Raw genomic sequence first — 27,627 nt, 5'->3', positions numbered from 1 at the left:
TCCAGAAAAGGGAACTTCTGTAGAACTGGTGGAGGAATGTACATTTGTACAGCCTCAAAGGACAACAGTATGAGAAGCTCTCACAAGAAAAACATTCCAAGTCTCCTGGTTGCCACCTCAGTGCTACCACTCGCCTGGTGTGCGATCTTAGGCTGCTCATTTGGTCCTCTGTGGATCATAGTTTTCTAGTGCATCAGCATGGGAGACAGTGTCTGTAGCACCTGGTTTGTATTGTCCTGAAAAGTAAATCAGTAATCCAACCAAATGACCTAAAAACACCGTGCATGTGGTATCAAAAGGGGATGCTCGATTTCTCTTAGCTGCACATTTACAGTTGGTGAACACAGTATTGCAGGTGTATAATGACTGTTGTCACACTGTTGCCAACAGAATCGTGTTTTGCTCCTCTGAAGTAGGATCAGCTTATGGAGAAGAATGCAATTGCTTTCATATTGTATCTCCTACACTTAGCCCCCAAACTATCCAGTTTTGATAAAGAAACGAAATAATTTGTTTTACCTGAATTCTTAGTTTGATGTCCTCTTTGGAAAGATCTAGTTCTGGTTTATGTAAGACTATCTAACGATAGTAGGCATAAAAATGAAACAAATGCCAACATATTGGCACGCTTTGCTTAAGTTTTAGAAATGGCGCTGTGGTCTTACTCTTTCAGAAGGAGCAGCAAAGGCTCTGACTCCAGCCTGCTGGCCGTCCCTGCCCACTCCATGCTCCTCACCTTAACGCCTTTCCTGGGCACACGCTTGTAGCCCTCTTCAACCCTCCTTCTTGCTTCCAAGTAGAGCTGGTGGCCTCCAGGAGCAGAGAAGACTCCTTCGGAAATGTCTTCCATCAGGGACGCTGAGAGGTGCTCCAGCTCATCCTGGCAGTATTTGGTAGATGCTGCTTCATTCTGCAGCAAGAAGTCTTCCTTCTTTCTCTCCACAGTGCTCTGCAAATAAAATGTAGGGAAGCACAGTACAAAGAAGGTTTTAGAAGGTAGAGGTAACTGGGATTCTTTTTGAAAAACAATAACAACAACAACAAAAACCAGCACAAGCTACAAAACCACAACAACAAAACAAAACAAAGAAAAAACCCCTAAATTGAAACAAAAGAAAACAAACAAACATGCAAGCAATAAAAAAACAAAACAAAACAAAACAAGTCTGAGTGCCTCAGAGTGAGCTGACACATAAAAAAGAGCCAGGAGACTTTGGTCCTAATTCTTAGCAGTTCTCTATGACTTCTGCTAAGTAGTGTGGGTCAGGCTCAGTGTCTGTAAAATGATGAAGTTAGAAGATTCAGGATGGAGGTGAAAAAACCCCAGACAATCTGAGTTACTGTGCAGGAAAATAAATCCCTCTCAACCTAAATCCCCAGGAATGACTTTCATGCATTGTGAACAAAGTGCTGAACTCCTTCCTGATCTCAGTGACAGCTCGAGTGTGTGGGGATACGGAAACAGGTATTTTTTATTTGTAAACAATCGTGAATTACAATTTAGCTAGATTTCCTCAATAAGAACTAAAATATTTACTAGTTTTCAATTGGTCTAGAGAACGTAGCACACCTTTTAGTGATGGTGCCTGTGGACTGCAGAGTTCAGATGTCTCAGGAGAGTTGTCTTTCTGAAACACCCCTTCATTTGAGAAGAGATGGTGTTCCACCTTTGACTATATTATGTCACAGGTCGCAAGTGGACTTTAAGAAACGGAGAGCGCTCTGTTGGGCATGAATGAAACCTAAGCATCCTTATAAAGTAGTTTTCTCCAGCTTTAGCAGAAAAGAATATCTCAGATCTAGAACCAAGAGGAGGACCTGTCGCCTCCTTGCTTGCTTGGAGGTCACAAGGACTTCCACAAAGCCTCTAGATGAGGGCTAACCTCATGTGACGCCTGGTGTTCAGCTTGTGCAGGGAGCAGAGCCCTTAACCACCTTAGCAGAGATCCACTAGAGAGCTGACAGCTAACAGATGTGTGATGTTGTGCTGAGCACATGATGATTTGTTTTGAGGCAATAGTAAATTAAATGCCATCTTCTAGGATGCACTAGAGCCCCAAGAGCCCTGGTAGCCACAAGAATCCGGGTTCTTTTTGTGATGAAGTGGATGTAAATGCTGGGATCAGTAATGTGGAGTCTAAGCCTCCTCCCAGAAGGACGAGGCTGAGAAAGGATAAATGCCAAGGTGTATTACCACAAGCTGCTCCTGGAATTCCTGATTTTCATCCTTGAAGGAGCTCTCCATGAAGACCGCGATGGCCTCCTTCTCGCAGGCCGCGTGCACGTCCAACAGCTCCTGGAGCGTGTCTGTGGGGAGCTGCAATCGCTGGGCCATCTGCTCGCTGTAGTGGGCGGCTGCCTTCTGCACGGCCGCTGCGTTCTCACGCTGGGCCAGCGTGGTCACCGCGTTCTCCAAGCAGGGCACCGCCCCGCTGTTGATGGCCTTCACGTAGCTCTCCACCAGAGCCCCCAGCCCTTAATGATGTGTATTTAGATAATACATGGAAAGTTCTCATTACTTTTATAAGCTTTAAGGAGTGTCATTATAAAAATTGCAACTTTTATATGTCTTAAAATTTTCTTCTCCTTTTCATCTTCCTCTTACTTTTAACTCCAAGTCTTTATTTTTCATCTTTGTATGAGTCAATCGTTTTTAGCAGCATCACTGCTTTTCGTACACACTCTTTAATATCAAAAATTAAATTACTGATTGCAGCCAAGAGGTTATAGGATTTCCAGGAAAAATACTTTTCTATTTAAATAGCAATAATGAATTGATTAGGTAATATATATTACATAATTTGATATTCCTATTTCCAGCGGAGAATGCAAGAAGCTATATATAACATATCGTAACTCTGAAGATAACCATAGAGTACTGAACCCGACACTGCACTTGTGTTCTGCCTTTTTTCCTGCTTTTCATTTTGCTCTGTGTTTACAATTTGAGATATAGGAGAATATAGGAGAAACCATGTGATACATGGGCCCGTCTTGTACCAACTGCATTGTTGCAAAGATCCTATTGCCATGAGGTTAATGCTGTTTAAATTTGTTTCTTAAGTAGTGAGTGAGATTTCGTGACACTCTTAACATGGTATATATTTTCTTACTGGTATCAATTCATAAAATACTTGAACCAGTCACTCCATGATGGGACTTCTCATTTTAATGAGGTCTGTCCTTAGCAGTAGTCTGTTTTACTCTCAGTGTATTTTTTTTTTCTTTTTCTTTGTTTGTTTTTTTAGATAAATGAGGCCTGAATAAACACTCCCATGGGGAAACTTTAAGCAAAATACATTTCCATGTGCGGCATAAATATCTGCTTTTCCATTTTTCTTTATAGAAGCAAACAAATGGGCAAATCCACAAAAGGTTCATACCTATATCACTCATTCTGAATCACAAGACTTGCTTTCAGATAAGAAAACCAAGCCAAAGCGAAGCAAATCAGATCAAACCAAAATACAACTCACGATTTCCAGTGACAATGATTCCTCTCCTTAGGGTCTTGGTCTTTCCATTGTTAAAAATATAGGAACAGAAATTTTTGGATTGCACCCGAAAACTCCTTTCCAGTTGGCTTTCTGGAACATTTTCAATGTTGAATAATAGGTTTTTGTCATTTGTGGGTCGGTCAAACACAAAGCACTTCCGTACTGGAAAGAAATATCTGATACACTCTCTAGGAAAGTTGGACTTTTGGATTTGGGGATTGTTTCCTGTAAAAAAAAAAAAAAAAAAAAAAAAAAAAAGCATTAATTGAAAAGACTTCCTAGAGGCAAGTGGAATGAATCTCTCTGCATGACTTGGGTTCTGGATCTCCATCTTCCTTCATCCAGTCACTCAGAGCAGCCATATGCTAATCTACCCAGTGCATGGGTAATGACTTCTAAGCAGAGCTGAGAGTTGTGGAGAGAAAGAGGAGGCATTTACCTCACACAAGGAAAATTACAGTTGGTTTCTTTAACCTTTGTAGAGTAACTCATGATTGGCTCTGTATGAAAGGTTTGATGTGATTAACATTTATTTGTTTATTTTTAATTAGTCTAAGTTTAAAGTACATAATGTTTATATTTGGGAGTTGGCACACATATATAACAATCTCAATTCCTCTTTTTTATGTATTTAGTACAAGGTATACAGGGTCTCACTACACAGATCAGACTTGTAGTGATCCTCCTATTTTTAGCCTCCCAAGCACATGGATTACTGGTGCATGCCACCACGCCCAGTCTCAATCGCTGTCTCAGCATGCCCCAGGGGTGCGGCTGGCATGGCATGCCAGGGAGCGAATGCTAGTCCCTGTGTCTGCCTAAGCATGCGTGTGAATCCTCTGATCTATCTGGCTGGCCCTAAATTCCTCTTTTCATTGTCTAGTCCTGTTTGTACTCTCCCATCCCTTCATCTCTTGATCCATTTCCTATTTGATAAAGATCTATCTGCCTACTTCCTATATTGTCTTTTATTTTGCTCTGTGTTTAAAATTCAAGATATAAGAGAATATAAGAGGAATCATGTAATATTTAAACTTGTGTACTAACTTATAGTTAACACTGTAGACTCAAAGAACATACATTTTCATAGAAATACCCTAAGTTTATGCTTCCTTAGGGGACAGCATGAGCCCATTTAGGTAAATATCACATTTTCTTCATCCATTCCTCTGCTGAAGGATAGAGAGTACACTTTCAAGATTTAGCTCTTGTGAATGCTGTGCTGTTATAAGCATGAATATGCATATATCATGGAAATATAATTAGTCTTTAGCTCTTTCAGGGGTCACTGATTAATCATAAACATCAGACATTTCTGATATTGAGACCCATGTGAAAAGTGAGATGTGGGTTCTCTAGCAATGTAATCCTAGGGGGCCAATTAATATCTAAGTCTGTAAAAGAAAAAATATTTCAAATCAGGACAAATACACACACAAAGACCCGTATACAATCCATAATTATGTTTAGAGATTAGTTTGGCAGAAAATTCTAAAGTAAAATTAACCTAAATGTAATTTCAAGACCTTATTGATATCAGTAATATCACACTTCCTACTGCCTTGCAAAGACGCTGAGTTATAAGTCAGCTCCTCAAATCAATGTTGTTGAAAAAATGAAAAACATTGTTATGTCTGGGTACCACTGTCTATCAACTTTGTAAAATATAATTCATGTAATAAATTTATGTTATTAGCAGGATAAGATACTGTATAAGGCTGTAGGATGACAAAGGTGAAGTTATCAAAGAAGCAAAATGAAGACTGGACAGGATATTTAGAAATTCATCTCAGTGTTTTTCAGAAACATTCAGTGTATTAATATGCTTTCTCTTAAGGATGTGACTGTCCAGATTAGTAAAATATACTGTAGTGAATAAAATAATCTCTTTTTAATTAGGTCATTTAAGTTTGTTTTCACTCTGGATTTAACAATTTCTAAGTTGATGAGTTAATTTGCTCCAAATAGGAGTAGATAAGCTCAGTGGATTGAAGTGCCTGCTTAGGCAGACGCAGGGACTGGGGTTTGATCCTCAGCATGCTGTGCCAGCCCTGTCCCCAGGGCATGCTGAGACAGCAGTTGACACTGGGCGTGGTGGTGCACACCTGTAATCCCAGTGCTTGGGAGGCTGAAAACAGTCTGATCTGTGTAGTGAGACCCTGTAGACCACATATTAAATCGATAAACAAAACAAACCAAAAAATAGGAGTAGGTAAACTTGGTAAGTAATTATCTCAACGTAAGGAAGTAATGTTATTGATTGTAATCTTCACTTTTTATGGTATTGACTTATTTAAAATTATCTGATACAACATTGAGCCTTAAATTTCCTTAGTGAGTCTAAATCTCAGCCTCTCAAGATGTTTTACTGTGAATAATGGCTAATGCCACAGCCACCTGTCAATAACCAACCACCATCTCTCAAGAGCTGAAGTGCCTACTGCCACAATGAAGCTTCCTCCACCAAAGCCACAACGCAATACCTCGAATCAGCTTCAAGGCATTCTCCAGGTACTCATCTTCTGTGATGGGGCGTTCATCCAACTTCAGCTCCAGTGTGAAATCCCGAACAGCCCAAATAAAGTCTGGAAAGAAACTCACAAACTCGCTGGAGTCCTCTAATTCATCAGCTCTGGAGCCAGCTTTCGCCCTGATCAGCTGTGTTAATTCAGTCACATAGCTGGGAACTCAGCTAAGGAAAGAGAGGCACCACAGTTCCCAGATGTCCCTTAGAAATACATCTTAGCAGCATTTCTATGTGTGCTGTGACCACTTTTAACATGAGAACTGAGCAGCAAAGAGAAGAAACAGCTTCAGTTGCCATTTCTCTAATGCCAGGGACACAAGCTGGCTCAGCTCTGGAAGGATACTGCAGCTGCTCCAGGGCCTGGTGGTTGATGGTGCCCAGGCTGTTGTAGACAAAGGTGCTGCTCAGAAGCACGGCCAGGGCAAAGATCCAGGAGTCATTCTTAGAGTCACCCTAGAAAGCACATTAGAGCAGGCACTAAGGAACCTACTATCCACTCATTTATTCACCCACTCATTCATTTATTCACTCATCCATTCATTCATTCTTCCACCTACACTATTACTGAGTACAAGAGAAAGAAGAAATTTTGAAAATAATACATAATACATAACACATTTTTTATATTTATGATGGTTTTTCTCAAGACATTAGCTTATTACCTATTAGAACAAGCACAGGGCATTCTGAAGGAGCACAAAATATGCAATCCAGTACTCAGAACATAGTAGCTGGGCAGTAATAAGTGGGCAATTCCTCCATTACAAATTTCATCTCAGTCACACAAATGCCAATTGATTCAGTTTAAAACTGTTTATTTGGACACCTGGAAAAATGCTAGACACTGAGCTTAGTTTTGTGGATACCAAGTTCCATAAAGGTGTCAGCATTGAAATAGTGGGCATGGGAGAGTACATAGCCGAGTAGTTAATTATTCTGTGAATGCAGAGCAATAAGCGACCATGCTGGGGATGGCGGATAGCTCAGCGATTGAGCACATGATGAGCATGGGCCAGGCCAGGAGTTCGAGCTCTAATACTGGCAAAAATAAGTAAGTCATTGTGTTGTTTTGAAATAGGGCAATAAATTAAAAAAGAGTTGAACTTTAATGAGTTGATAAAATCTGGACTTGTGGAAATGAAGGAATATGGAAGGTTAAAGAACCAGCAGAAATCAATTAAGAAATGTTAGAGCTCCAACTTGGAAAGGAACCAGAGGTATTTTACTTGACTGAATCAGAGCAGGTGTTTGCTAGACCAAAAAAGGAGGCTGGAAACAAGTTTTTTATAAGACATGTAAAACTTTGCAATGGACAGGCTGATTCTAAGCATATGACAGGCTGGAAGGACAGTGTTAGTTCTGCTGCCAATGTATAAACCTTGTTCTGTTTTCATCTCATAACAAATTAAATTAGATATAAAGTTTTATGCAAGTTACAATCAATTACACATTGACAGTGCATCCTGGTGGGACACTGAGATGAAAACTGAGACCTTTAAAGCTGAAGTTTTAAACTTCTTTATTTCTAAATCTGTGTTTTCCTCCCCTGTGTTTCACCTTGTGTTGTGCAACAGTGGAAACCAAAGATCTATTGCGACTTCAGCTTAGACACAAACTAATAGAAACTGTGAGAAAAGATTGAGTGCAAGCCATAGTGACAAAGTACGTTAGACTCGCCTATGGGCAGTATTCTGATGGGCCCAGCACATGCTTTTCCTAAGGACAGAATTCACCTCCAGAGCTCAGAGTTGGGGCCAAATCCTTAATGATGAGACTAAACTTTTTTGAAGATTATGCAGGTCATTTAATCATTTGACCACAGAAGCCACATTTCTCTCTCTCTTTCTTCCTCTTCATTTTCTCCTTCTCATTCTGGTCCTCCTCCTTTCCTTTCTTTTTGAGACAGCAGAGTCTTATGTAGTCTTTTCCCACCTGGAGAGTACAATCCTGCTTCACCCTACTGAGGCGCTGGATTTATACGTGTGCACCACTTTAAGCCACTCAAGACTATTTTCCTGACCCCTATCAGCCATTTCATTACAGCGTCACATCCTAAGTAGCAGATTTCCTTGATGCCACAGGTGACAGTTGTCTCCCAGTCACTTTTCCTTAGCTCTTATGACAGGATCAGTTTTTCACTTTCTGCATCTGCATTATCTTGCACCAATCATGCTTCATATTTCTTGCTTCTACAATCAGGCTCCAACTTCATTTTGTTTGCTGCTACATCTGTTATCCTTAATACAAAGCCCTAACTAAATTCTTTTGCTCAATACACATTTGTTAAATCATTCTCCCCAGTTACACCTCACAGAAGTGGAACTGAGGGGATTCTTTGCTCACCTTCTCCACGTCCCCCAGGCCCTCGGTGTCCAGAAGGACCAGCGTGTGGTTTGGCTTGGTGGGGTGGGGCACACACCACATCCAGATGCCCTTGGTTTTGGACTGCACTGTGGAGCCCAGAGCAAACCCTGAAGGGAAGGGGAGAAACAACAGTGATGGCACAGAGACCAAGCCACCAGGGCCTAGGCTGGTTAAACTTACAGGAAGGTGAGGGTTAGACTGCTTCAGCAAGGACAGCCAATCCAGTCTTTAGGGCTGCATGCAGGACTTTCTTAAGATACACTTTGTGTCCTGTTCTCCTGGTTCTCTCTCATGCTCAGACTGTGCCACATTATGGAGGCAGTGTGAATTCTGTTTGTGTATTATTTTTAACCTTGAAGCACTTTGCTTTCCTCTAGATTCTCACAAAGCTCCGCCAATAGGAAGCAGCAGCAGGAGACCAGAAGCAGCAGGAGACCCTGCAGGGCCACAGTGCCACAAGGGCTTGTTCCTGTCCCTCTACCTCAGGTCACTGTTCCTTTCATTAGTTCCATCTCCTAGTTCAACTCTTTGCCACATCTGGCTTCCATCCATTGCTAAACTCTTTAGAGAGTAAAAGTGACATTGGTGTTACTCTGCCTATGGGGGGGGGGGGCTTTCTCATCCTTTGTTTGTTCCCTGTACCCTCCCTACGTGTTTGTAAATGGTTGCTCTGTTAAATGCTGTTCAGCTAAGCTGGTCCTCTAGTCTGGAGCTAGAATTAGTCTGTGTGTTAAAGTCTGGCTGCCACTGGGAGGTGGAGGAAACTTGAACAAGCAAGAAGTAATGGGAGGGCTGGTGTGTGCTGTGGCAGCCTGCTCTGTTCTTTTTCTCTCTGATTTCCATTAGGTGAGCAGCTGAGCTCTGCCCTGTGCTACATCCATAATGTGCTGCCCCTCCACAAGCTCACATGCACAGGGCCCGCAGCATGGACTGAACTCTTTAAAACCGTGAGTTAAAATAATCCGTTTATCTTTATAAGTTGATTTTCCCCCTGTATGTCTTATAGTGCTGGAACGCTGACGCAGTGCTTCATCTATGTCCAGAACTAAGAGATTCTCTCTTGCTGGGTCTTCTCTGCCTCTCTCTCTCTCTCTCTCTCTCTCTCTCTCTCTCTTGCAGAAATGGGGTTCAGAACTCAGGCCCTTGCGCTTGCCAGGGAAGCACTTATTCTACTGAACCATCTCCCTAGCCCCCCTTCTCTTTATCTTACTCTTTTCTTTCTTCTCTCCAAACAGTGGATGAGCTCTGTGTCTGTTGCCTCATGGAGAGGGGGTTGGAAGTGAAGGCAAAGCAAGAAAGACCTAGCACTCCTGTCGGCCTTTCTTCCCACAGATGTAAGCCTGCAGTGGAAAGGACATGAGAACTGCTCCCAGGAACCTGTTGTAATTTGTTTAACAGTCAAGCTTTGGACCATCTGCCACACAGCAATGCTTCCTTCCTCAACTGAGAGTAGAAACTAACACGGTAATATTCCTGGAGGACTGCCTCCCCATGACTCAGGCCATTCAGCTTTATACCCTGAAAGGCCTGAGTCACCCTTTCCATAGAGAAGGCATAAAATCTGTGCCTTGCTGCATTGTAGCAGTCTTGGCTGTTTGCTGATTAATGCTGAGAATGCCTAACTGCCAGTGGTCTCAGCTGTAGAAAGGATGGGGTGAGATGGCAGAGCACCGCTCTCAGTAATCAGAGGGGCAGCAAAGCAAAGGGAGTCAGCCACAAGAGGTGAAGCTCCTGCTCCTGCTCATGGGCCTTGGCTGGGAGGCTCTTTTTTCTGGTCTTTAAGGACAAGAGAGGATAGAAGAACAGTGGGGAGTCACTGAGCACTGGAAATTGATTTTTTGTTACTTGATGTTACTTAAAGTAGGAAAAAACCATTTTTCTTTTATATGATCTTGAAACTTCTTCTAACATGCCTATATGAGGGCTTTTCAACTGTCAACCCTTAAAAAAAAATCAGCTTTGAATTTATTTGATATAAGAAAGGAAAAATGTATTCCCCAGATTGAGCCTCAAGTGATCTCCTAAAAGAAAGATAAAGATAGAATGATTTGTTTGTGAGTCAGTGAAGAATGAAAAGTAAAAGTGAGAAAGAAAAGAGAAGAAAATGGGAAATGGAGAGGGAGGAAGAGAGAAGGAGGGAGGGAGGGAGGGACAGATGGAGGGAGGGAGACAATCAAAAACTGAGGGAGACAGGAGGACCAGAGTGACAGGGTGAGCCAGGCAGTGGGAAGGTGGGGCCTGGGACCTTCTGCTTTGCAGATGCAATTCGAAGTCCTCCTGTGCTGGTCTACTGAGACAGCAGAAAGGAAGACAAGAAAGGAAGGTGGCTGCACAGCCTTCAAAGACTGAATCACCAAGTGTCCTCCTAGGAGCAAAAGTGAAAATAGAAAACTTGATAGGAAAAACACATTCACAGCTCAGAAAGTTCAAATGTCAAAGTGCTGAAACTTATTTGTAATGAGATAAATAACATGCAACTGTATGTCACAGATAGGCAAAAGTTAAAAATTAGCTTTGTGTTATAATTTTGTGCAATTCTCAATTACTCATAGAGTATGATGTAACGTTTATTGCACATGATAGCTGTTTAATATTATTCAGCCTTCAGAAATGTTGAAGACTTCCTACTCTCTGATCCAGAAATTCCATATATTCCATATATCTGTGTATTCATTTCTGGATATATTTGTACAAGAGAAACATCCAAAAAGTAAACACAAAAAGTAAAGTTCAAAAGGCCCAATTAAGTTTGTTTTTGAATGGATAATAGGTTAAAAAAATTATTTTTAAAAAGCAGGAGTAGAAGAAGTCTGCTGTAACAGCCTAAATACTGATGAGCTTTAGTGAATGTGAGAGGGTATGATTAGGGAATTTGTGGTGTTAGAGAATTTATCTTTTGATTTGGATAGTGATTATAGAGAAATTTACTCTATTTGCATGGATGCTGTATGTGTGCAAGTTGTAGTTGGCATGTTACAAAGGATGAATTAGAAAATGTGAGAGGGTGATTACTTGTCAAAAAATTGCAAGGAAATAGATAACAAAAAGACAAAACTGGACAGCAGCCACTTTGCTTATCAGATAACTGGGATCCTACTGCATGACCTTTTATCCCCACCTATCTTTTTTTTTTTTTTTTTTTTTAATGTAGTTAGTATAAGGTCTACAGGGTCTTACTGCACATGTTGGACTCGCAGTGATCCTCCTGTTTTAAGCCTCCCAAGTGCTGGGATTAAAGGCGTGCACCACCATGGCAAGTCTCAATTGCTGTCTCAGCGCGCCTTGGGGGCAGGGCAGCACAGCACGCCAGTAATCCCACGCTGGTCCCTGTTTCTGCCTAAGCACACGCTTTAATCTGCTGAGCTATCCGGCTGGCCCTCCTCTATTTTTTAAAACAACACGTTCATCTGCATCTGTGTGATACTTTGAACGAGCAGTCAGCTGGACACAGAATGCAAAAGGTGTAGGAGGGAGACAGGGAGCAACTGCTGGAGCGACGCCCTGAGCAGCGAGAGTGGATGGGCTCAGGCACAGTAGATGGTGGAACTTCTGATAAGGCTGGGAACTACTAGTGTCCAAGAGAGTGAGTTAGGGGATAAGTTTCAGGGCAGGAATGTGATGGTAAGAATTAGAAACTCTTCCTTAAGGTGACCCAGAGAAGGTGTAGCCAGTTTGTCCTAACTGGTTTCAAGCAAAGCCTCTGCCTGAGGATCACACTTACCGTGGTTCTGACCCGCAAGACGGTTCATGAGGTAGGACTTCCCAGTGCGATACAGGCCTACAATGGCCACCACCACCACCGGTTGGGATATCTTGCCAAGAATCCTTAGGGCTTTGGAATTCACGGTCAGCTGCTCTTTCTCATTTTCCACTAGACAAATGGGGCCCTCCATGACAGATTCCGATGCCATGGCGACCTGCAACTCAGAAAAGCCCCTCTTTGGAGTACAAGACTTTGATTCATCTCTGATGGTTATTCAAGGCACACGCACGTCAACTCTCTGCTTGTGGACTGTGGATGTCCATTTTCTATGTTTTGTGCAGTGTAGCATATCCAGACCTGATACAGAATGGCTTTTGTTCATAATGTTATGATTCCTATAAGAACCCTTTGAAACCACTACCTAGACTTTGCAAGAATAGAATGAGAAAAGTAAGGCACTGATGACAGAGCCCTGAAAATGCTGGCATTTGGGGGTAGAGGCAGAGTGCAGCACACTAGACATGAACAGCTACGAGAGGTTCTGAGCATCCTAGAATTTGGTCTGTCCAATGTTCCAGGTGCACATCCTTAAGAAGTGAAAAAAAACGTGCTGATTTTAGTGAAGGAAACAGACAATGAAAGCAAACAAGCAGCCTGCACACTGTGTGCACACACACACGCCTGCCTGTCTCATACGCACATACACGCTGCACGATAACGCTAAGTCCTCAGAAGAGAAGAAACGGGCTGGGCAGAGGGACATTCGAAGTTGAATTTATCTCTAGGATAAGCTGGAAAAGCCTCCACGAGAATGAAACAAATCAAGGACTTTGCTCTCTTCAATGTTGATGAGGACAGACTTAGGGAGCAGCCAGCAAATCACTGAGCACAGGAAAGCCGGCTGTAAAAAGTTACCCCAGCACAGCGCCTCCTAAGTGAGGTGTGGTCCTCACAGGGCTTCCTCCTCCTGTACCACCAGAAGAGGGCAGCAGTGCTTCTCGGGTCCCAGGCGGAGCTCTGTGCTGCAGTCGGGTGCGCGCCAAGGAGGAGAAGCGCGCGGCGCGAACGCAGGCACCTCTGTCACTCTGTAGCCCCCTCAGGACAGAGCCCGGCGCTCCGGGTCACGCACCCTCGGCCCCGCGGCGTCCTCCCAGGTGTGCGCTCCCCGCCAGCTCCAGCCTGCAGCCCCGATTCTTGGGGGCCGCGGACGGCCCGGACGGCGCGAGCTCACCTGGCGCGGGCTCTGCAGCGAGAGACGAGTTCTAGGTCGCGCTCACCACCGCTGGGTCCGGCGGGTTACGCAGAAACCCGGGTTCTGAAAGCAACCGGATATTACAGGCAGCTAAATACGAGCTAAAACCGAAATCGAAACCACATTCCTTTTTTACTGACGGTTGCTAGTTTTGCAGTTTCCAAGTAAGCCGACAAACAGAGCTGGTGAGATGAGGGAGGAAGAGCGTCCCGAGCCTTCAGACCCGTTTGTGAAGCTGCTGCGGTCCTCCTTTCCGCTGGAGCTCGCTGCTTCTCCGCACGCTCCCCACCCGGAGTCGGGTCTCTGTGCTTGTGCCCTGTCGCTGCGCGGAGTCCCTGCGCCTTGCCCAGCTCTGCCGAGCCAGACGCCCTGATTTCACCTGGGCGGAGTTAGCGAAGGCACTAGTCTCTGGAGCGGTCGGGAAAGACCTGGCGGGCGTCAGTTTAGCGGCGCCCCTAGAGCCGGCTTGAGCGCCAGGCCAAGAGAGAGGAAGCCCAGGGTCCTCTGAGCACCCCAGGGAGCCCCACTCTCCCACATATTTCAAGCGTTCAGCATTTTAAATCCGAGAAACTTGAACGTTGTGATCTGACACAGGGTTCACTGTTGGAACGGGTTAGCTCCAACCCAGTTCAGTCGCACTTAAAAGGGAAATAGGTTCTTTTGGAAGGACAAATCTTCTCTTTTCATCCCTTGAAAGCCCAAGTCCCCAAATCCGTAGCGGCCGACTTGGTATCTGAGGAGGGCAGAGAGTGGTGACCACAAATGCCCATCAGAGAGGAAGCGGGATTTCGCACAAGACAGGAGCAACACCTGCCTGTACTGGAGGGCATTTTGGAGGGTGACCACTGTCGCAGAGCCAGACTCTCCTCTCATTCAGCGCTGCTATTTCCTTTAGGCCTCAGGAGGGCGACAACTCCCCAGGTTTCCCAGTCAGAAGGAAGACCGGGGTGAACTCTCTCTTCAGAGATGGAGCAGCCAGAGCAGCAGGACCACAGGCCACCAGTCCTTGCAGCGGCAAGTGACTCCAGGGCCTGCAGCCCCACCGGCCACTTCAAGATGCAGTAAACACATCTTCTGGGAGGAGACCTGCAGCCCGGGGCTGATAGGAACCTGTTCTGAATAAGGAGCGAATGCTGGAACCTCAGGTCCTGTGTAGCTCAGCCTTCGTGCAATTAGCGTTATTTTTATTTTTCAAAGTTCCATTTCCTCTGCCATCAGCTCTTTAACCTGTTCTTTCAGCTGAAGTTCTTGTTCTCCCAAGGGTGAGGATTGCAGAGGAAGTTCAAGAAAGGCATTTGGAAAAAGGGACCGTCAACCTGCACAGAATGAGATTGAACCAATATAATCAAGTTTAACTTTTTGAAAGAAAACTGTTCTAGGGGGGCCGGGGAGATGGCTCAGTGGAATAAGCACTTCCCTGGCAAGCGCAGGGGCCTGAGTTCAATCCCTGGTTCCGCCAAAAGAAAAAGAAAACTGTTTTAGCACAAGAGGCAATGGGGCTCAAGAACTAACTTCATTTAAATTGTAAAGAAGTTCCAGTTCCACACGTGTGTTGCCCAAGGACTCACCAGGATGAGCACTTGGACACTCTGCCTCAGTGCGCCGCGCTGAGATCTGGGCACACTAACACTGCAGTTTAGACTCAGGCGATTTTGTTTTCCTTGGACTCTGCTATTTGCTCCTGACTAGGCAACTGAAAAATAAAAATAATGATCGTTGCAAAAAGACAAGGAGCCGGGATGCGGAGGGTTCAGCAAGCTTAGGTGGGGTTAAAAAATGCTTCTTGCAAATAATTTTTAGTATGAGAAATTATCTCCTTTTGAATCACTTTCCTTCAGGGACACTGAGAGCTGCTTGGGCTTATCCTGGCGGTCTTTGATACATGCCACTCCGTTCTGCAGCAAGAAATCCTCCTTTCTCTCCATGGGGCTCTACCAATAAAATGTGGGGAAATATGTGCAAAGAAGGTCTTAAATGTCAGGGACAACTGGGATCCTCTTTGAAAAACAATGTCTTAGTTACTTTTTTTTTTTTTTTTTTTTTTTTTTTTTTTTTTTTTTTTTTTTTTTTTTTTTTTTTTTTTTTTGCTTTGAATGCCTTCTGGGAGGTTTGGCTGGCTTCAGTTGTGGGGATCGAACCACAGCAACCTGAGCCTGACTGCTTTGTTGAGACAGCCACTTAAAAAACTGAGCTAAGGGGCAGGCCCCCCTTAGTTACTTTTCTCTCATTTCTGGGACAAATACCTGAGGCTCAAAATGAGAGAAGGAAAGGTTTATTTAGCTCACAGTGATTGGAGGTTTCAAGACACTGCCCCCACTCTACAAGGTCTGGAGGTGAGGCTGGGGCACTGCCCTGTCCAGGATAACCCTCTCCACACTCCAAGAGACTGCGGCCTGGGGGAAGGGGGCAGTGCATGCTGTCGGTGTAAGGGTTCACGCCTCTCTGGCCCCGCCCCTCGAGCTCCGCCCTGGCCCTCTGGGCCCACCCTTCAAGCCTCTTGCTGATTCTCCAGCTGCATCTGCCCCGTGACCTATATGAGGCTTTGGGGGGACAGCTGGACACAAGTCATAACAAACAACAACAACAAAATGCTGCCAAACCAAACAGACATACAAAAATACCAGTCTGAGTGCCTCGGGATGGACTGACACATAGAATAGGGATGGGAAACTTAGCTCTAATTCTTGTCTGTTTTGTGTGACTTTCGCGAAGTGTCCTGATTCAGGCTCAGTGCCTGTAGCATGATGAAGTCAGAAGGCTTAAACTTTATGATTTATTCATCGGTAATATAATTAACAAGGATGCAAACTCTACCAGTGCCAAAAAAAATAAATTTCTAGATGGAAGTGAAAAATCAGAGATTATGGGTTGCTGTGGGTAAAAATACATAATTAATAAACTAAATCTTTTTATTGTGGTTTTGCAAACATTTACTCATAAAAAGTTAAAAATAACAAATAGTACAGCTTTTCTAAAGAATTCAAGTTGGCTATAAATTTAGATACATGATGTCATTTCATTAGCCAAAGTAACAGTAATTTGATATTGTGTGTTGTATTATAAATGTTATCTTCAGATTATATTGCCGTTGTTATTTGTTTTTGTTTCTTTCCTCTTTAAAATAAAAATAGTTATAAGCAATTAAAAGGAAGAAAAAAAACTAAAAGAAAGATTAAGCATTAACTGCTCCTTTCAATAGACCAGCAGAAATCAGAAATACAATTGTCCAAAGTATCCTGCATATGTACATGAAAACATCTTTTCTCCTTCTTTCTTTTGTCCTTTTTCTCTTCTTACTTTTTACTTCCCACTGAACAAATTCTTTCCTTTTCACAGTATCTATCATACCTGTCAGATTTTATTTACTCTTTCAGGTTCTCACACTAGCAAGACAATACGATGTTTGCACATGGGGGTCTGATTTATTTCACTTACCAATATAGTCGCTATATGCATCCATTCACCAATAAAAGATTCAAATTTATGTATTTTTATAGCTGAGTGATACTCAATTGTGGAAAAATACCACATCTTATTTTATCCATTCTTCAGCTGATGGGCATTTGAGTTGTTTCCAAGATTTAGCTATGACAAATTGCACTGCTATAAACATGGGTGCACATATACTCTGGTATGATGATTTCAATTCTTTTGGAAAAATATCTAGGAGGGGAATAGTTGGCTTGAATAGGACCTCCAATTCTGGCTTTTTGAGGAATCTCCATACTGATTTCTATAGTGGTTGTACTTGTCCACACTCTCACTAACAGTGAGAAGGATTCCTTTTCGCCACTGCTCCTCCTGCATTTGTTATTGGTAGAATTCTTCAGTATAGCCATTCTTTCTCGCATAAGATGGATTATCAGTGTTATTTAATTTGTATCTATTGAATGACCAATGATTCTTAACATGTTTTTCCATATATTAATTTGCCATTTCTATCACTTCATTTGTGATGTGCATATTCATCTCAGATGCCCATTGTTGGATTGGGTCTTTAAATTTTGGAGTCTGTCATTTTAAAATTTTTTATATGTTTTAGGTAGAAATTATTTGTCTGAGGGACAGTTGGCTACAATGTTATCTCAGTTTGTGAGTTTTCTTTTTACTCTGTTCGTGTTTTCTTTTGAAGGTCAGAAACTTCAAAACGATGTGATCCCAACTGCTGATTCTTTGAAGTATTTCTGTGAAGTTTGGTTTTTCTTCTTCCTACCTACAAACTCTCTTCCTACCCCTGTGGCTTTAAGATTTCTACCTACTTTCTTCTCCAGGAGATTTAATGTGTTAGTTTTAGTATTTAAGCCTTTGATACATTATGACTGCAGTTTTGTGCATAGTGATAGGCATGGGTCTATTTTAAGTGTTTGGCATGCGTAAAGTCAGTTTTCAAGCACCATTTATTAAAGAGACCATGTTTCTTCCAGTGAACATGTTTAGCTTCTTTGTCAAAGATAAGGTGGCTGAGTGTGTTTGTAGTTGTGTCTGCATCTTAATCTTTTCCTCTAAGCCTCAGGCCCTTTTATTTATTTATTTTTTGGCCAGTACCATGCTGATTTTATCATAGTAGCCTTGTAATATATTTTCAACTCAGGGATTATTATTCCTCCTGCCTTCCCTGTGTTGCCCAGGATTGATTTTGCTATTCTAGGCCTCTTCTGGTTCCAGATGAATTTTAGAAATGTTTTTACTTACTCTGTGAGGTATGCTATGAGAACCTGAAAGAGTAAATAAAATCTGAAAGGTGTGATAGATACTGTGAAAGGGAAAGAATTTGTTCAGTGGGAAGTAAAAAGTAGGAAGAGAAAAAGGACAAAAGAAAGAAGGAGAAAAGATGTTTTCATGTACATATGCAGGATACTTTGGACAATTGTATTTCTGATTTCTGCTGGTCTATTGAAAGGAGCAGTTAATGCTTAATCTTTCTTTTAGTTTTTTTTCTTCCTTTTAATTGCTTATAACTATTTTTATTTTAAAGAGGAAAGAAACAAAAACAAATAACAACGGCAATATAATCTGAGGATAACATTTATAATACAACACACAATATCAAATTACTGTTACTTTGGCTAATGAAATGACATCATGTATCTAAATTTATAGTCAATTTGAATTCTTTAGAAAAGCTGTATTATTTATTATTTTTAACTTTTTATGAGTAAATGTTTGCAAAACCACAACACAGAGAATTTGTTATTGCTAGACTTCTTCATGGTAGACATTTTTTTCTGGCATAAGATTGAAACCATCTAACAATTTTGTGAATATGCTCATTTTCACAATATTGGTTCTTCATAACCATAAACAAGGAGTATCTTTCCATTTTCTCAAGTCCTCTTTGATCTCTTTTCTTGGAGTACTATAATTTTCACTGCATAAATCTTTTACCTCCTTTGTGAGATTGATTCTTAAATATTTCAATTTTTGTATGTTATTGTGAAAGGCATGGTTTCTTTAATTTCTCTCTAGATGCTTTCATTGTTTTTGTGTAGAAATGCTATCATTTTTGAGTGTTGACTTTGTGTCCTCATATGGTACTCAATTTACTTATTGAATCTGTAAGTCTCTTGGTAGTGATTTTGGGGTCTCTACATAGAGTATCATGTTGTCTGCAAAAAATGATTATTTTACTTCTTCATTTTGAATCATCATTCATTTCATATCTCTCTCATGTCTAATTGCTCTGGATGATGTCTGAAGAACTATTTTGAATAGGTGTGGTGACAGTGAGTGCCTTGTGTTCCAGATTTTAAAGTGAAGGCTTTCAATTTTTACCCATTTAGTATGATGTTGGCTGTTTGTCACAGATGGCTTTTATCAGGTTGAGGTACAGACCATCTATTCTAATTTTCTGTACTTTTTTTTTTTTTTTTACCATGAATGAGTTTTAGACTTTGTCAAAAGCATTTTATACATGTATTGATATTATCATGTGATTTTTGTCTTTTGTTTTGTTGATGTGGTGTATTACATTAACTGGTTTGTGTATATCGAACTATCCCTGCACTCCTGGGATGAATCCCATTTGGTCATGATGCAAGATCTTCTTGATGATTTGCTGCATTCTGATTGCTAGTATTTTACTGAGAATTTTCACATGTATGTTTATTAGGGATATTGGTCTATAGTTCTCTTTTTTGGTTGGGTCTTTCTCTGATTTAGGTATCTGAGTAATACTTCTCTCCAGGCATGAGTTTGGGATAATTGCTTCCCTTTTGATTCCACTGAAGAGTTTGAGAATAGTTGGCATTAAGTCTTCTCTCAGTTCAGAATTCAACTGTGAATCTAGTAGGAGCTGGGCTTTTCTTTATTGGTAGTTTTTTAAATTACATTTTCAATTTCATTCATTGATGTTGGCTTATTTGGAATTTTTATATCTCCTTGAATGAGCTTTGGTAGTTCATTTGTACCTAAGAATCTGTACATTTCTTTTTATTTTCCATCCTAGGAGAGTAAAGTTTTCAAAATAGGTATTGATGATTTTCTGACTTTCCATAGGATCTATTCATGATTTCTTCAGTTCTTCTTTATCATGGAAGTATCTTATTTCTCCATTAAATTATTGAATTTTCTAGATAGCTTTTCAGGATACATCAGTCTGGACTGAGAGTTGTTTTCTTTCAGGATGTGAAATATCTCACTGCAAGCTCTTCTTGATTTGACAGTCTTTGTCGAGAAATTTGTCATGATTCATGCATTCTGTTTCTTTCCTGTATTGTTCATTCAATGTTCCTATCATTTTTGTGTTTCTCTCTTTTTTAAAAATCTGTGATGTCTGTAGATGTATTGAGCAATTCTTTCAAGATTATTGTAATTTCTTTTTTTTTTTTTTTAAACCTGAGAGATTATTTCTGATTTGATTTGCTCCATAGCTTGATGGAGTTGCTTCTTCAGTTGGTATCAGCTCAGAAATTTCAGGTGTGATTTCCAAGTTCTTCTATGACCTTGTCTCCTGGACTTTTTCTGGGTGGGTAGAGGTGTAACATTGCCTTTTGTTCCTTCCTTTTGTCATTTTTTGAAGCTCCTAATGTTCTCTTTGACTGTGCAGTGATGGTATTGTATTAGGCTCACTGAAGCTCCCCTGTGTGGGGATTTTGTGGTTTCCATCTGAGTGAGATGGGGGCAAGTCACAGCTCTAGGAGGATCCAATGATGGTAAGGGAAGCCAAAGTTCTGCAAGGCTCTCTTGATGGTAGGTCTGTGCAGGTCCCTTTTCAAGGCTCCTGCAAGTCCCTGTGGCAGTCTTCTAGGTACCTTGATTCATGATCCCGCAGCAGTCTTCTGGATAGTGACAGGTGCCCAGGCTCAGCCAAACTCCAGAGAAGTTGAGGGGATCAGGGTCAGGTTTACTAGTTATGTTTGACAGTCTTCAGTGTGAGGAAAGGTGGCCAGAACTCAGCCTAGCTTCAGCAAGTGTGATGATGTGGTTGGGGTAGGCCCACCTGATCCCCTTGGAAGTCTTCCAGGTGAGGAAGGTGCCCAGGGCTCAGTTGAGGCCCCTATGTATTCTTTTTACTTCACTAAAAACCATCTGTTCTTTTTCTGATATTCTCTCCCATTCTGGAGATTGCATGTTTAATCAGCACATCATTGACTTTGCTGAACAGAAACTAATTAGTTTAATGTTGCTCAGTTTTCTATAATCCCTGTCTTGTCTGTGCACTTTGGGTCATAGCCAAGAAACCATTGTCATGACCAACCTCAATAATACTTTGCCTGTGTTTTTTTCCAGACTATTAAATTTCCAGCTTTCATTTAAGTCTTCAATCCCTTTCAAAATATTTATTTGAGAGAGTATCAGGGGTCTAATGATATTTATTTACTTGTCAATATCTAGTTTTTCAAGCATTATTTGTTATCAAGATCATTCTTAGCTTCTGATATATCTTGAGTTTTTTGTAAAATGTTAATTGATTGCATTTGATAAATTTAATCCTCTATTCTCTATTCATTTTCCTGGTTGATGTGTCTGTTTTCATGTAAATAATATAAGGCTTTAATTATTGTAACTTTGTACTATATTTGGAAATCAAAGAATGTTAAGAGCATTTAGCTTTTGCAGATGAATGATAAAGAGGGCACAAGGGGGACAAAGATCAAGCTGGCTCCTTACAAATGGAAGTCAGAGAAAACAGCAAAGGCTCTTCAGCTTGAACAGCCAAGTGAGAGGCCACTGTTCTAATGAAAATATTCAGATTGGTCCACTTACAAAAGAACCAGGCCCAATTATAGGCATTTGCTGCAGTGAGAGGCAGGTTCCTCATGGTCTGGGCACTGCTTTTGTGGGGTGGTTACAGGAAGTGTACTTACTGTGTGAGAGGGCAGTCAGTCTTTATGAGATTTCTGGCAATTCTTGGGGCATTCTCAGCCTTGTGAGTCACTGCTAAAATCCAAGATAATCTAGGTTCAGGGCAATGACTGGAAACATGTGAGCGTAACCAAGTGTTCCTATAAATCATTTATCTTGATGTCCTTATCTTGAAGGGGGTGAGATATGTTATGCACAGTCAGGACTCTCATTGATGTTTTACTTACTTTTAGATGGACTCTTTCTGAATGATAAAGGTGCCTGTCTGCACAGCTGAGAAGGTGGTTGACTTAAAGGTCTAAGGCAGTAATGGTGACCTAGAGAATGAAAGTTAGGTGTTGTTTTGCCTTTAGTTCTCTGTTGACCATCTATAGGCTCAATGAAGAGTCATTTCTTTTCAGCAAGAACATTTCTCTCAAATTGCTAATGCCTTGAAAGAAAATGCACATCATGTGTTTAGTGAATAACAGATTAAGGCCCAGAAGTGTTTGTCTGATGTGCCTGTGGACTCCTGGCTTTTCATTTGATGTCTTTCTTCTTTTCTTATGCTTTTAAGCTATGATGATATTTGTAGGATTGAACCCAGGACCTATACACTGAGCTACATTCTCAGTGCTTTTTCATTTTTTATGTCAAGACTGGGTTTTTCTGGGTTCACCAGGCTGGTCTGGAACATGAGAGCCTCCTGCCTTATCCTCCCAGCCCATTTTACCCAAGTACACTTGCTTGGTTCAGAGGAGTTTTAGAGTCCTGCTGCAATTTTCAGCCAGTGAGAACTGGATACTCTATATTTTCCTTCAAAGAGCAGTTTTAATATACAGTAGCACATGTTTAATGAACACTTCTGGTTGCATGCAGTTCAGTTTGCAAACAAAAGCTTTCACCAAAATTTTGCTTCCATTGGCAAACTCTGCATCAGGTAACAAACACAACCAGGGCCATCATTCTCACATGAACAGAAAGAAAGCCAACTTCCCTAATTGTAAAATAAGTTCATAAGCTTAGGCACCACTGTAGATTGGATATAAGTCTTCAAGTCATGCAGTAGGGATTGATGTCTAGTTATGCAGAATGGCCAACAATTCAATACTTTACTTCTCTGCTTTTCTGTTTTGTCTCTCTCAATTTTTTTCCTTTCCTGTGGCTTTCTGCTAAACATACCAAATACTAAACTGTAAGTATATAAGTCTACTTTCCTTACAGGGAGGATGAATAGAAACACATCCCCATAGGAGTTTCAGACTATATCAGCTTTCTCATTTCCATGATCATTTAATAAACATCCATTAAAACCAATGCATATGTTAGAAACATACAGGGGCAACACAGCGATTTTGTAAAATGGTAGTTTTTCATATGTGGATTTACAATTTAGTGTAATTTTTATATTATCATAAGTTTACATTTAATGATTTCATCACTGATTATAAGTTTCTATGTACTTTATTTTTAAAACAATAGTTGGCTCTATCACCACTCTTATTCAATACAGTTCTGAAATCATTAGCTACAGCCATTAGACAAGAGAGAGAAATAAAAGGAGTAAAAATAGGTAAAGAAGAAGTTAAAATATCATTATTTGCAGATGATATGATACTTCACTTGGAAGACCCAAAAAACTCCACCAAGAAGCTACCAGAATTAATACACAAATTCAGTAGCATAGCATGATACAAAATCAATACCCAAAAGTCAATAGCATTGCTCTACACAGATAACAAACACACTAAGGGAAATTAAAGAAACAATACATTTTACAATAGCACCATGGAAAATGAAATACCTAGGAATTAATCTAACTAAAGAAATCAAAGCCTATTTAATGAAAATTACAGTATTCTGAAAGAAAGAGATCATAGAGTATTTCAGAAAAATGGAAAGATATTCTCTGCTCCTGGATAGGAAGAACCAACATTGTGAAGATGGTCATACTCGCAAAATTGTTGTACCGATTTAATGCAATCCCTATCAAACTACCACCAACATACCTCCCAGACCTAGAAAAATCATTCCTAAAATTTATTTGGAACCAGAAAAGACCTAGCATAACAAAGGCAGTCCTGGACGACAAAGACAAAGCAGGAGTCATTACAATTCCTGACTTGAAATTATACTACAAAGCTACTGTGATAAAATCAGCATGGTATTGACAACAAAATAGACCTGAGGATTAATAGAATAGATTAGAAGATGCAGAAGCCACTACAACACACTCAGCCATCTTATCTTCAGCAAAGAGGCCAAATATGTTTACTAGAAGAAAGATAGCCTCTTAAATGATGCTGGAAAAACTGGCTCTCTATATGCTGAAAACTAAAACTTGACCCAGGTCTATCACCATGCACTAAACTAAAGTCAAAACAGATCAAAGATCTAAACAGTAAAATAGAAATACTAAATCTCCTGGAAGAAAAAGTAGCAGGAACTCTTGAAGACAGGGGTAGGCAAAGAGGTCATGAACAAAAATCAAATCACACGGGAAATACTTGAAACAATTAACACTGGGACCTCTTCTTATTGAGAAGACTTTTCACATCAAAAGAAATTACCAACAAAGTGAAAAGACAACCCACAAATTTGGAAAAAATCTTAACTAAGAAGCACTCAAACAAAGGTCTTTTCTCTAGAATTATAAAGAACTAAAAAACATTAGAGCCCCCAAATTTAAAGACCCAATCCAGAAATGGGTATCAGAGATGAACATACACATCTTAGAGGATGAAATTATAGAAGTGAATAAATTTATGAAAAAATGTTCCTCATCATTAACCATCCATGAAATGCAAATTAAAACAATACTGAGATACCATCTCACCTCTTCAAAGAATGGCTATCATAAAGAAATCAATTGTGTTGGAGAGGCTGTGGGGGAAAAGGAATTCTTCTCCACTGCTGGTGGGAATGTAGACTGGTGCAATTATTGTGGAAATCAGTGTGGAGACTCCTTAAAAAACTAGGACTGGAAATCCCATTCAAACCAGCTATCCCCCTACTGGGAATTTTCCCAGAGGCACTGAAAACATCATCTCATAGTGATATATGTGCACCTGTGTTTATGGCAGCACAAACTGTAATAGCCAAATCTTGAAAACAACCAAGGTGCCCAGCACCTGAGGAATGGATGGAAAAGATGTGGTATTTTTATACAATGGAGTATTACTCAGCTATAAAGAATGATAAACTCTTTATATTTAAAGAAGCCTTTATATTTAAGTGGATGCCACTTGAAGATATACTCATAAGTCAAATAAACCAGACCCACATGTGTAAATATCATATAATCTCCCTAGTGTAAGTATTTGGTTTTGCAGACATGTATGTGTGTGGCCCAGGCACCTTGATGCCAACTCACATGAATGAAAATCAGATAAGTGCAGAAAGCCCTCTTTGTGGGTATCTCTGTTCAAAAAGTTAGCATGATTTAGATGTTTGCCCCAAATCATTTTAGAAATAGGCACTCAACTCTACATTCTGGAACAGATCCCAGAACAGATCTGGAACTTGGACAACAATGACACCTAGAGTGGTGATAATCCTTTGAAGGTTGTAGCATTACACAAACTAAACCAAGCATGGCCAATCTATGGCTGAGAGATACGGCTCCCTCTGAATTTGAAAATATTTCATAGGAGTATGTTGCTTCTGGATGCTCTGGATGGGTAGTGCAATGCAGTCTCTGAGGTCTGAACTATCACTATTTGTTCTTTTATGAAAAAATGTTTGCACAGACGAGGGTGATGGGGAGCAGGCAGAGGGAGCAGGCGGATGCTCCTGGCCCACAGAGCCTGGATTTCTCAGGCATTTCCTACCCCACTGCCACAGTCCCACTCCACACTTTATTCCTCTTTTTACCTTACAAACTTTCACGCTCACTTTCTTATTGGCCAAAACTGTGCCTTTGAAACTGTTTCAATTGGCTTCTTTTCTGTATGAAGTAGCTAGTGATGTTAGGAGAAGTTCTGTGTATTAGCAAAGCATAAGAATATTGAACACGATAGCAGCAGTGTATATTTCTATATAACACAGCAAAAGGTTATTCATTTTTATCTTTACTTGTCATCACTTTTTAAGTATTGTATGATGGATCAGGTATGTGCTTGTGGAAAATATGCTAGATAACATTAAACATCCTACTTTAGAACCCCCCAGGACTCCTACTAAGAGCAAAATCCTTGTAGCAACCATGGTTTCCATACCTCCCCTTGTGTGTGCACATGTGATGTTTTGCTCCTGTGCAAGCTCACTGAGACCCCTGGTGAGATGTGCCCAGCAGGGAAGATGGGGAGGCCTTCAGGATGAAGAGGGTGGAGGAGAAGTGTTTGCATGTGTTACTGAGGAGCCCGCAGTCACTGGGGCCTGCCTGAGCCCTCTCATTCTCATCGCTGCCCCAGACATCCACGCTCAAGCTGTCCTCACAAGTCTCAGCCTTGCTCCTGCTGACCTGTGATGATGGTAGCTGGCAGGCAGGAGTTTTCAAGAGCAAGGACCTGTGATTGCTCCAAAAGAAGCTGCTAGTTTTCTTCCTGTCTCAGATAAATTCTCCACCAGGTAACACCAAGGAAGTGTTGGATCAAAGGCTAATTTTGTTTAAGTTTTTAGAGGAATTGCCATGTTGTTTTCCATAATGAAAGTAAAACTCTTTCAATTCCTAATAGCAATTCATTAAGGATATATTTCACCATAGTATAGTACCTATTATTTTCTATTTTTTGTTATTGTTTTGTTCTGGACACCAACCCTCATAAAGGGCATGATTTTGACTTGTAGTTACTGTATATTAAAGCAAAATTAGAATGGAGATGAGGCCTGGAACTCAAGAGCTCATCACGCTAGTGATAGTGTAGGGACAGGACTAGCAAAGACAGCAGGGAATTTCCAATCATTATGAATACAGTTTTGTCTTGACTGGACATGTACGTGGTCATGGTCACCATTTGACAATTTCAGAATTTCCATAAGATTAATTTAGTTTTTAAAAAAAAATGCCTCCATGGATTTAAGAAGTGCTTTCTAACCTGTCATTAATCTTAGTTGTCTGGTTTTTTTTTTTTTTGTTGTTGTTTTTTTAGTTGTCTGGGTTTTTAGTCCTGTCTCTATGATTTGTTCATTCAATCCTTGTGTAATGCATTTATCTCACTTGTGCAGTGATTAAAATAAGCTTTAATTTACAGGTATCTTAACATATTCAATGCACAAGGTTTCTCATAATGTAGTTCCCTAATTGTGGTGATGACTACTTGAATTTCATTATTATTATTGAAATAAAAACTTTGAAGACATTAATACCCTGTTTTTGTTTTCAGAACCGGGGATTGATCTCTGGCCCTTATGCTTGTAAGGGAAGCACTTATTCCACTGAGCCATCTCCCTGGCCCCCTTTGTTTAATCAAAATCATCATTAAAGATTTGGGAGAAAGCTTTCTACATCAGTTGATATTAGGTTCATGTTCTTTCATAGACAGTGCAGAAGGTTTCTCTACCCTGAGTTGATTGGTGCCCTGATACATCTGAGAGAAAACTTTATAAATTTATTTCTAATAAGAGGCTTTTCTAGATTGGAATACTGTGATGGTGCCTGAAGTAAAAATCTGTCTGGTGGAAAACATCAAGGAAGAGATGACAGTGAACAAGGAAGCCATAGAGATTCTTGAGAAGATTTCTCAGCCGGTGGTGGTGGTGGCCATTGTCGGACTGTACCATACGGGGAAGTCCTACCTGATGAACCACCTGGCTGGACAGAACCATGTTGGGTGTTATCATGGGGGTAGGGGTTGGACACCATGTCCATCCAGCTTCTTCCTTCTTGTTCCCAGGCAGAACAAGGGAGAGACCAACTCTTCTCAGTAGAGCCAACTTCTCATTCTAATTCTCAACCAGCAAGTTTTGACTTTGGCCACATTCATTCCCATATTCTTCTTGTCTTTGAAGAAAATCTCTCCTTCTAATGCTCAAAATTATCCTCAGTCTCAGGCATATATAT

The 27,627-nt window shown here is 40.9% G+C and overlaps 1 protein-coding gene across 3 annotated transcripts in view; it reads right to left on the bottom strand.

Annotated features, from left to right (window-relative positions):
• The window catches only part of LOC101585096 (guanylate-binding protein 4-like), a 52,264-nt gene that overhangs the window by 6,498 nt on the left and 18,139 nt on the right, over positions 1-27,627 (bottom strand). Inside the window, exons 1-9 of one of the 3 annotated variants that reach the window (XM_023724330.1) lie at positions 13,484-13,562; positions 13,323-13,406; positions 12,110-12,305; positions 8,368-8,495; positions 6,368-6,477; positions 5,981-6,177; positions 3,477-3,722; positions 2,195-2,475; positions 737-949 (exon numbers count right to left, since the gene is read on the bottom strand). In XM_023724330.1, coding sequence (XP_023580098.1) covers positions 737-949; positions 2,195-2,475; positions 3,477-3,722; positions 5,981-6,177; positions 6,368-6,477; positions 8,368-8,495; positions 12,110-12,299 — 1,365 coding nt within the window. In that variant the 5' untranslated portion in view covers positions 12,300-12,305; positions 13,323-13,406; positions 13,484-13,562. Of the gene's footprint in view, positions 1-736; positions 950-2,194; positions 2,476-3,476; positions 3,723-5,980; positions 6,178-6,367; positions 6,478-8,367; positions 8,496-12,109; positions 12,306-13,322; positions 13,577-27,627 lie in introns of those variants that run through there. The other 2 variants (XM_004639276.2, XM_023724331.1) reach the window with 2 other exon arrangements.

This window comes from Octodon degus, unplaced genomic scaffold (genome assembly GCF_000260255.1).
Source record: "Octodon degus isolate 3935 unplaced genomic scaffold, OctDeg1.0 scaffold00109, whole genome shotgun sequence".
Classification (NCBI taxonomy): Eukaryota; Metazoa; Chordata; class Mammalia; order Rodentia; family Octodontidae; genus Octodon; species Octodon degus.
Note: the sequence above shows the minus strand (reverse complement) of the source record. Positions and strands in the feature narration are given on the sequence as shown.